The 10,125-nt window shown below is 36.3% G+C and overlaps 2 protein-coding genes across 5 annotated transcripts; one reads left to right on the top strand and one right to left on the bottom strand.

The window, feature by feature from the left end:
• The first annotated feature begins 534 nt into the window (after positions 1 to 534).
• On the top strand, positions 535 to 3,093 carry LOC107481186 (uncharacterized). Of its 2 annotated transcripts, XM_016101404.3 has the most exons (6): positions 535 to 643; positions 739 to 912; positions 1,045 to 1,209; positions 1,752 to 1,949; positions 2,651 to 2,748; positions 2,851 to 3,093. In XM_016101404.3, exons 1-6 carry the CDS (start codon positions 586 to 588, stop codon positions 2,959 to 2,961), a joined length of 804 nt encoding a protein of 267 aa, XP_015956890.1. In that variant the 5' UTR covers positions 535 to 585; the 3' UTR covers positions 2,962 to 3,093. The 2 variants fall into 2 exon arrangements, with proteins under 2 accessions (XP_015956890.1, XP_052115467.1); XM_052259507.1 differs by lacking the exon at positions 1,752 to 1,949.
• Positions 3,094 to 6,974: 3,881 nt separating this feature from the next.
• On the bottom strand, positions 6,975 to 9,888 carry LOC107481305 (uncharacterized). 3 transcript variants are annotated; one of them, XM_016101564.3, is made up of 7 exons: positions 9,589 to 9,888; positions 9,392 to 9,472; positions 9,069 to 9,245; positions 8,626 to 8,796; positions 8,211 to 8,423; positions 8,037 to 8,125; positions 6,975 to 7,863 (listed from the first exon to the last, which is right to left on the bottom strand). In XM_016101564.3, exons 1-7 carry the CDS (start codon positions 9,686 to 9,688, stop codon positions 7,192 to 7,194), a joined length of 1,503 nt encoding a protein of 500 aa, XP_015957050.1. In that variant the 5' UTR covers positions 9,689 to 9,888; the 3' UTR covers positions 6,975 to 7,191. The 3 variants fall into 3 exon arrangements, with proteins under 3 accessions (XP_015957050.1, XP_015957051.1, XP_015957052.1); XM_016101565.3 differs by having other exon boundaries at positions 6,975 to 7,857; XM_016101566.3 differs by having other exon boundaries at positions 8,211 to 8,405.
• Positions 9,889 to 10,125: the final 237 nt, after the last annotated feature.

The following is a 10,125-nucleotide window of genomic DNA, read 5'->3' as shown; positions in this document are numbered from 1 at the left end:
TTAATCTAAATCAATAAATTTTAAATTTAAATTTCTGACATGTTAACAAAATAATAACTTAAAATTAATATTAACATACCAAAACAAATTTATATTTATACTAATTTAAATAAAAATAAATTAATAAACTATAATTTAAATGACATAATCTCTTCATACTCATTTATAAGATGAGGTTCATACTCATTTATAAGTTGAGGGCTATTATCCACTGTTTAGATGTTCATTTGCTATCAACATCTACGCAAACTTTATAGTTTAGATTTTTGCTTTTTGTGCTAACATATTCGCAACTAAATGTTTAAAATAAGAAAAAATATGAAGAGTTAATGAAATATTTATACAATATTAATTTTTTATTAGCTGAAATTTTTGAGATGAATGGTATCATGATATAGTATTAAAGCACTAAATTTAAAAGGTCAAGAGTTTGATTCTTGGTGAACTTCAAAATCGGTTTAATTTTTCGGAAATTAATTTATTTGAATAAATTATTAATTTACTTTATTTATGGTTGGTCTGCTTCTGCAGCAAGTAAGCTTTGAGTGAAGTGAGCTCAGTATCCTGTGCCCTTTGGTCGCAGCCATGGCCTCTCCTTCCACCTTCTTTCTCTTCCTTCTCTTCATCCTCCTCACTTTTCACGGTAACACACTTACAACATTCTTCATCATCATCATCATCCTTCATTTCTCACCTTTTCTTTTCTTTCCTTTTGCATTTTCTTTTCCTTTTTTTCAGCTAACGCAGAAAGCATAATTTTCGAAGAGGGTTTCACGGTCACCACCGTCCTCGACGGCCACAAGATCAACGTCAACCCTTACTCCATCCTCCAGCGATACGGTTCCTCCGATGTCATCCTCCTTGATTCTACAAACAGCGTTTTCTACACCCTTCAATTCCCCATTTCCAGTGGTAACCTTTTTTCCCCCTCTTTCTTTCCCCTTTTTTAGTTTTCATTTTCTTTTTCTTGGGGTGTTCTAAAGTTTTGATCTTTACGTGCTTCTTTGCTGCTATTCTTCGTGTTTTTTTTTTAATTAATTGCAGATAGTATTGTGAGGAGGCTTTCAGGAGATGGGTCTGCGGGGTATAAAGATGGGGATGTGATTTCAGCTGAGTTTAACAGACCCAAAAGCTTTGCTGTTGATCTTAAAGGAAATGTGTACGTTGCTGACAAGAACAATAAGGCCATTAGGAAAATCTCTAGCAATGGTTTGTTTGAAGAATGCTACTTCACAATTTGGATAGTTTGGTTACCTTATTGTTTGTTGTTTGTGTTGCTTGGTTCTGCTTTGTTTGCATCTCCAACGTTTCAGACCTTGTTTATAATATACATATACATAGCTTGAAATTGCACATGTCATGGTTTGTGTTTTTGAGTACATAGTTGTATGGGGAGAGACAGCGATAGGAGGGTTTAAAGGAACTATGTTTTGTGTACATCGAATGTGCCAACTCAATTGGATGAGCTGTGTAATCTGTGTTGGTTCTATATCACATTCAGTGATGGACGAATGATGGATTCTATTATATTTCTCAGCATGCATGAGAAGCATGGGTCAAACAATTGGAGGTGTTTCCATGTGGTCAATAATTATGGATGACGGGGTGGTCCCTAGTTTTTGTTTTGACTTATTATTTGTTCTTAAATGTGTGGTAGGGAACTTAGGATGGTGAATCTTGTAATAGCTTTGGGTGTAGTTTGTCGTCAAGAAATAATTGATATTTCTTTTGTCTGTTTTTGTCTTTCCTAGGTGTGACTACAATTGTTGGAGATTTCTCAGAAAAGTCAAGCAGAAAAAATGGACTTTCACAAAATGTATCACTTTCTAATGATTTTGAGCTGGCTTTCATTCCTGGCCTGTGCGCTTTACTGGTCTCAGATCATATGCATCAATTGATCCATCAGATTAATTTGAAGGAGGAGGATTGTACCTTTGGATCTAACTCTGGTGAGATTTTAATCCATTTGTTGGAATTAGTGTCCCAGTAATAAAGTTTTTCTCCATCCTCGACATCTTTTTGGACTTCATTGATACCATTAAAATTACTTTTCATTAAAAGGTTAAACTGAACTAAATAATTAGTCTGGTCCGTAAGTGTGTAAATATTGCACTAGTGTGTAGTAGTTGATTGCAATCTGAATCATAGTAGTATAGTGTGGTTGTGGTAGATTAAGTTAATGCACAGACATTTGTCTTGATTATGATTTCTACTACAACATCCTTCTTTAGCTTTTGAAAGAGAAGGATATAAGAATAGATTATGAAATCAAGGCTATGACACTGTTTTGTTTAATCATTTTGTGATATTTGTCAAAATATGTCATGATTCATGAAGATAGCAAAGGCAAGTAGGTTCAACTTAAGGCAATAGTGCCAGTTACTTATGTTTAGCATATTAAACTTTCCTTTGACATGCTAATATAAAAATGCAATCCATTACTCTGTTACTTCTTGAACTGAGTTAAACAAAATGAAGATTTCTGCTTGACATTCATGACCCTTCTAAACCTTAGAATTATTTGTAGATCACTTTTGTATTATATGTCAATCCAAATAACATAATGCTAAACTATAACCTTTTATCTACCTAGAAAAGAGAAACTAGAAACTATGATTCAAATATAATGAATAAACTCTCTTTTGTCCAGGGCTAGGTGCAGCTATGATTTGGACTTTAGGATTAGGACTATCATGTTTACTAGGCTTGGTGATTGGGATCGCAGTTGGCAGGTATCTCATCCCTAATGTAAGTTACCCCCCAAAAAAAAAAAACAAAAGAAAAAACCTTATTTTGATGATTTTATAAGTGAAAGTGTCAACTTATACCCTGTCAAACTGAGATGTGTAGACAGGAAGGTTTGAACCCTTGCCATTTTGCCACGACATGGAAGCATTGCCTAACACCTCTGGGGAATCTAGTTCAGATACTCTACTCCGGCAACAAAAGCGCAGCTGCTAGCAATATCTGCTCGTTCCTGATCCAACTGGGGAAATTTATTGTCTCTTATCTTCTTCTGTTTAGATTCATCTTAGCTTCTCGAAGGCCATGTCTAGAATCTGTGTCATTGATGGATTTAGATGCATGCAACAGTGGTGAGGTAACAAAGTCAAGTAAGTATCATGATCAGTTGAAAGAATTGATAAGCTTTGATGAAGAACTTATTGGCTCAACCAGCAAAAGAACCTTCAATAAAGGTAGCATTCTTCATCAAGGTGGTGTTCTTAAGCGTAGACATGGTGGTTTGTAAGAGAATACTTTGTTGTATGTACTTTGTTATCAATGTTCTGTAAACCAGTGTGCATATATTTTGATCAACATCATTTTTTTTTCTTCCCTTTCCTTATATACATAAATGTCATATTGTCAACCAATTAGCAATTCATGGTTACACTGTCAAATTTGATTTGTACATACAGGCTACAACTTAGTTTTAAAAAATGTAATTTTTGAAAAAGAATATTGCTCTACAACAACAACAAAGCCTTATCCCACTAGATGGGGTTGGCTACATGAATCAAACGACGTCATTGTACTCTGTCATATATCATGTCTACAGAGAAACCGTTTACACGTAGATCTCGTTTGACCACCTCATTGATGGTCTTCTTAGGTCTTCTTCTGTTTTTCACTCCTTGTCTATCTTCTATCTCATCCACCCTCTTGATTGGGTGTTATGTCGGTCTTCTTCTCATATGTCCAAATCACCTGAGACGCGATTCAACCATCTTTTCCACAATGGGTGCTACTCCAATTCTTTCTCTTATATTTTTGTTTCTTATTTTATCCAATCGCGTATGACCACTCATCCATCTCAACATCTTCATCTCTACTACACTCAACTTATGTTCGTACTTCCCTTTGGCTGCCCAACACTCCGTACCATAAAGCATAGCCGGTCTTATATTAGTGCGATAGAATTTACCTTTAAGTTTTAAAGGCATTTTTTGTCGCATATAAAACTAGATGCACTCCGCCATTTTGACCAACCTGCTTGGATCCTATGATTTACATCTTGTTCAATTTCTCAATTATCATGTATGATGCACCCAAGATAATTAAAACCTTTAACTTTTTGTAGGATGTTTTCTCCCATCTTCACCTCTATATTAGGGTTTTTCCTTCTCAGACTAAACTTACATTCTATATACTCCGTCTTGCTACGACTTATGCATAGACCATACACTTCTAGAGCTTCTCTCCATAAGTCCAACTTCTTATTTAGGTCTTCCATTGACTCTCCCATAAGGACGATATCATCGACAAAAAGCATGTACCATGACACAGACTCTTGGATGTGCTCTATGAGTACTTCCAAAACTAATGTGAAAAGATATGGACTTAGGGATGATCCTTGATGTAATCTTATACCAATATAAAATTCCTCTGTCACACCATCTTGAGTCTTCCCACTAGTTGTGGCCTCATCATACATGTCTTTAATTGCACGAATATATCTGATCCTTACTCTTCTCTTTTCTAAAACCTTTCATAAGACCTCCCTTGGCACTCTATCGTACGCTTTTTCCAAATAAATAAAAACCATATGTAGATCCCTTTTATTACTACGATACCTCTCCGTCATCCTTCTTAACATGTCTCGAATCCTTCTATAATAGTAAAAATTTTTATCTTCTTCCCTTGTGCATAACCGACCAGGGCTTGGAAGAGTCTTCTGTCTTTCATTAAATAACTCGTAGAAGTAGCTCTTCCACCTTTCATTAATCTTCTCCTCTTGAGCCAGCACTTCTCCATCCTTATCCTTTATACACTTAACCTGATTCAAATCTCTCGTTCTTCTTTCACCGATCTTTGCGATTCTATATATACCTTTTTCTCCTTCTTTCGTGCTCAAAGACGGGTAGAGACTCTCATATGCTCTTGTTCTTGCTTCACTTACAACCACTTTTGTCTCTTTCTTAGCCGCTTTATATTTTTTCCCATTATCTGCATTGCGGCATAAAGACTACTCTTTAAAGCACTCCCTTTTTATCTTTATCTTTTCTTGTACATTCGCATTCCACCACCAGGACTTCTTATCTCTTGGTCCTATTCCTTTAGATTCACCAAAGCTTTCTTTTGCTGTTCTTCTAATAACTTCTGATATCTCCCTCCACATCTCTTTTGCGCTTCCTTTCCCATCCCACTTTCCCTCTTCTCCTACCCGTCTTAGGAAATTTCTTTGTTTCTTACCTTTCATCCACCACCACCTCGTCCTTGGGTTCTTTGTATGATATCTTTTCCTCAACTTTAACTCAACGCGAAAATCCATGACGAGCACCTTATGTTGTGTTGTCATGCCACTCTTATAGGTTATAAGATGTTCGTCTCTCTTTTTAAAACATGTATTTGCGATGAGAAGGTCAAAGGTTGAGGAAAAGTCCAAAATAGTTTCACCCATTTGCGGTGCATAGGCGCTAATCAAATGAAAAGCACCTCCCTCTACCACAAGTTTGATAGAGATAATCCGATCTCCCACCCTCTTGACATCCACTACGTCCTTCTTCCACTGCTTATCCACAATAATACCAACCCCATTCCTATTATTCACCTTTCCTATATACCAAAATTTGAAACCAGAAGTATCCAACTCCCTAGCCTTCGCACCAACCCATTTTGTTTCTTGTAGACACATAATGTTAATCTTTCTCCTTGTCATGGTGTCCACCACCTCCATGAACTTTCCTATTAGAGTGCCTATGTTCCATGTCCTAAATCTCAACCTTCTGTCGCTCCAACATTTACCTTTTACTTTGTAAACTAGCTTATTTACCCTCGTCCGTTCACGAAAACGCGGGAACCCTTGCTCATTTAACACTCCATCCGGGCACCGATGCAGTGGCTTTTGCTTATTTGACACCGCACTCGAGCCATACAGCGCGTTGCTTTTGGGTAACGACCTAGCTTTAGTGTAATAATGTCTTTGATTCATGTCATGGGGTTCGACTATGTTTTTATATTGGTTGTCGAAGAATATTGCTCTAAATTTAAAAAATTCCAAAGATAATTTTATTATGTTATAAGGTAATAGCAATAGAAAATAGCAAAATATTACTTTTAACTTTAGGTTATAAAGTAAGATTATTGCTATATGAATCTTATATTTGACACTACCTAATTTTTTTAATATTTTATTTTTGTTTAAGTTTCTAACTTTGATTTTCAATTAAAAAAATGAATGAAGAGCAGAAAACTAGAAATAACAAAAATTGGTATCTAGATATGGTGTCCATATAGTAACGAAAACTCAATCCATCTCAAATTCTCAATTATTAGGTGTAGAAAAGTGATAACCCTAGAAGATATCATAAGATGTAGACCTAGAAAAAGTTATTATTACTGCTTATAAAGTTTCAATTTCTTGTTCGGAAGAAAATCATTTCTCTATATTAGTTCATCATGACTAACAATGTATGACCCTAAACCCTAAATTCAATAAATAATGTAAGTCATCATAACTTAATTTGTGTTATGGTAGCTCCATACACGTCACATCATGATCATAATAGCAATAAATTAATTTTGGAAAATACTGCTCACCCACCTCATTAATCCTTTGGTTGGTGTTTAGAAATCTAAGTTTGGAATAAAAAATATCACTTTTCGGTTCCTAACAGAATCTTCTATCCTCTATTATTACTAATAATTTCTTGGTGGATGTGGATCACCAATGAAAGTAATAAGTATCTGTCCCTTTATTCAAATTCAAAGCATAATGTGAAGAAACTCTTATCATTCTCGAGATTTCAATCCAGTCATGCATGCCATTGCAAATGAGATGAGAAACATAACCAAAAGCTGAATTAGTCTTGAATTCTTGATTTTTTCTGGTTAGAATTTTAGACAACTTGTTGAAATTTGGTAATCTAGGAAGAGCAAGCTCAAGTTCAAATGAAAAAGGTTCAGAACAGAAAAGAAAATAGTTTTTTTTTTTCTTCCCAAAGAACTATTGATCATTTTGTGATAAGATCATAAGAAGTAAAATGCAGAATCTATTGATCTAAAATAATACAGCAACCTAAATTTGGCAAAACTGAATAAAACAATTCACATCATAATGACCAGCTTCGCCTTGCTAAGATACATCTGAAAGAAATCATTATACTAACTACTTGATTTCTTCATTTTCCCTCTCCAATCAAAAGATGGATTGAGGCTTTGTTACTTCTAAAATTCCTAAACTGTATACACTCAATACCTGTGGGTATAACCCATGGAATTCACTCTAGACCGGATATTGTGATGTTCATATAGCGAGTCACCATAGTTCACAGGCTTGATTACCACAGACTCCTCCTTACCATCTTGTTCCTGCACCGCCCCGAACACTATCTCATTGGTTGTCTCGCGGCTTTGCTCGAAGTAAGTGTGAGGGGTCGATGACTGATACTGATGACGATGATGATGTCTTTGTGGTTGTTGCTGCTGCTGAAGATCACCGTCCCATCCATTGTAAAATGCTCTACTTTGCCTTAATTGCTGCATTTTCTCGGCGTCTTTAGACATGAAAGGGTATGTTTTTCGAGGGGTTGGGGTTCTCATGTCTATAGAAGGAGGCTCATCTCCATCAGGAATCACGAAACTTTCCTGCGCCGGCCAAGCTTGCTTTTGATGTTGCAGTGGGACCAGAGGTTGTCTTTGAAACTTGTAGCTTTGTGGTTTTCTTCTGAAAACAGGAAATATTCCTCCCATTATCTCCACCATTGATGCAGAGGCATTGGCAAGTAGCTTTCCAAGGGACCCAAAGAAGCCTTCCTCTTGCTTTTCAGGTTCGAATTCGGATGGAATCAAGGGAGGCCTCACAGATTTCATGGGCTGTTGAAAAGGACTAGGTGAAACGGAAGACATCACTTGGACCTGATCCTACAAAAAACATTGGTTTAACTTTAAGAACAACAATTTTAAATATCTGCCACATGTTAATCCATTGAAGTTACTATCAACGGAGAACTATATCCATTAATGGCTAATCAAGTTTCCCATATCATTCACATTTAGAATAGTGCACAAGGGAGAAGACAAGACTAAGTGCTCACATCCTGTGAACCAACAATTGTACCGAGTCTTCGCTGCAACAATGCCAGCATATAACCAAAGAAGCCGGCCCCAACAAGCATTGCAATCCCTGCAACAATGACTGCAATCAGTCTATATTTGCAGTTAACAGCTAACAGAATTTTCTACAGGAGAACTTAAAGGATATACTTTACCAAGTGGGAATCCGCTACCATATTGATAGGCACAGTCATCAAAGTGAAGTTGAATTTCCCTGATCGCTCGGTTTCCTCTGTCTATGACAAGTAAGGAACAACTACTACCAACATAAACCACGTCAAAGTCATCAGAAAACTTAGCTTCTTCACTTGGTCCATCAACATGGCCCCCTCCACGAATCCATTTTCCTCCTGCAATTGTAGTAACCCCTGAATAGAAATGTTAATCCAATAAAAATTCCCGGCTCCGATTCCAATATCTTGTAACAGTTTTATAAGGGTGCAAACACACAAAAGATTCACAAATTTCTAGAATATCCAGACTACCAAAGTTTATATTTCTCATTTAGCCAATATGAAGACATTAAACATTGACCCAAGAGGGAGTTTAGAAGATGAATGCTTATTCTACCTGAATCACTAATTTTCCTAATTGCCATGTTAGTAGTATCTGCAACATAGATATTCCCTCGGTCATCAACCGTTATCCCCTTCGGATGGTTCATCCTAGCCTCCCTGTGCTTTCCATCAACATGTCCAGTATAACCTTCCGCAGAGCCCGCGACCAGCTTCGGTCTGCTATCTGCAGAATTGCCATGAACATGATCATTCTCAAATTAATGAAATATACACATCCAAGGAGTCTAACTGTCACACAGGATATTATATGGAAAAAAGATAAGTCCCACAGGTTACTGTTACACCTGAAAATGCAGTACAATCTCATGATACATATTCGTTAAGCTCATAATCTTACAAATGAGATATTCAGATGCACATTGGTTCAATTGCTTATCTCCATTGCAATTACAAACACTTTACAGCAGAAGCAAACCAACATTTGGCAACACTTACACAAAGAAAGTGAAGATGAGATCCTGTAAAGGTTGCTGTTGGAAGAATCCAGAATGAGAAGCTCCCCATTGGGCAACAACTCAACAGAATAAGGCTCAATTCCAAGCTTGCTTCCATCAAACACTGTCTCCACATTGTAACCACTCTCAAACTTCATCATCGACCTGCTGGAAACCGCTGCAGCAAGCAAACAAAACAAAACATACATTCAATAAGAAAAAGCACACAAGCACACAAACATATTCAAAGTCTAACAAATCAACCACCACAAGAACACCAAAAAACACAACGTGGGCGATTGCTAAACACAGATCCAAACTTGCCCGTTTTTGTTGTTGCCTTGAGGGACCACACCCACTTGGTGAAAGCTGGCACAGCATTGGAGAGAAAACCAGTAACAATTTCTGAGGAATGAGAACAAGGGCATGAGGAAAAGTGAGCTAAAGAACACAACTTTGATCAAAATGGGAGCTGAAAAGTGGAAATTGCTTGGCACCAAAAACTGGTGAACTAAACTTACTAGCAGGGGAAGTAGTGGATGGTGCAGCTGAGACTGAGAAGGTTCCAAATAAGAGAAGCAAGAGAGTGAGACCAAGAAGAATCAAGAGATTCTTACCCATTGTAATCAAAACTGAAGTGAGTAATAATGTTTGTTTTAGCAATGGTGGTGAAGCTGCAACCCTAGCTCATCGGTGGTGGTGATGGTTTTAATTTGAAAAGCATAAATGAAACTGAAGGGGGTAATAAGAATAAAAAAGCAATCTTTTTTAATCTCTTGTTTGGTTTTGTATAATGGGGGTTTTGGGTTCTTAGCAGAAAGAGGAGGATATACTTATTTATCTTTGTGTTTTGTGTTATATTTATTGTTTAAATTAAATTTAATTCAATTATTATTAAAAAATTAATTACCATTGCCTTAACTCTTGTTCTATTAAGATACTTACTTACTCATGATCATGTTAAACGGAGAACACACAGAAGTAGCAAAATTTTTTCTATATTAAAAAAATTAATAAAATAATAAATTGAGAAGTTAATTATTTTTAAACTAAAATAT

The sequence above is a fragment of the Arachis duranensis genome, chromosome 3 (assembly GCF_000817695.3).
Source record: "Arachis duranensis cultivar V14167 chromosome 3, aradu.V14167.gnm2.J7QH, whole genome shotgun sequence".
NCBI classification, from domain to species: Eukaryota; Viridiplantae; Streptophyta; class Magnoliopsida; order Fabales; family Fabaceae; genus Arachis; species Arachis duranensis.
This window is presented reverse-complemented; position numbering and strand designations above follow the sequence as displayed.

Coding starts and splice junctions, on each gene's coding strand:
- LOC107481186 (XM_016101404.3), top strand. CDS start 586: ATGGCCTCTCCTTCCACCTTCTTTCTCTTCCTTCTCTTCATCCTCCTC. Junction 1,210..1,751: donor TAGGAAAATCTCTAGCAATG/GTTTGTTTGAAG, acceptor TGTCTTTCCTAG/GTGTGACTACAATTGTTGGA. Junction 1,950..2,650: donor TACCTTTGGATCTAACTCTG/GTGAGATTTTAA, acceptor TCTTTTGTCCAG/GGCTAGGTGCAGCTATGATT.
- LOC107481305 (XM_016101564.3), bottom strand. CDS start 9,688: ATGGGTAAGAATCTCTTGATTCTTCTTGGTCTCACTCTCTTGCTTCTC. Junction 9,246..9,391: donor CAAGGCAACAACAAAAACGG/GCAAGTTTGGAT, acceptor TGCTTGCTGCAG/CGGTTTCCAGCAGGTCGATG. Junction 8,424..8,625: donor TAGGAAAATTAGTGATTCAG/GTAGAATAAGCA, acceptor ATTTCTATTCAG/GGGTTACTACAATTGCAGGA.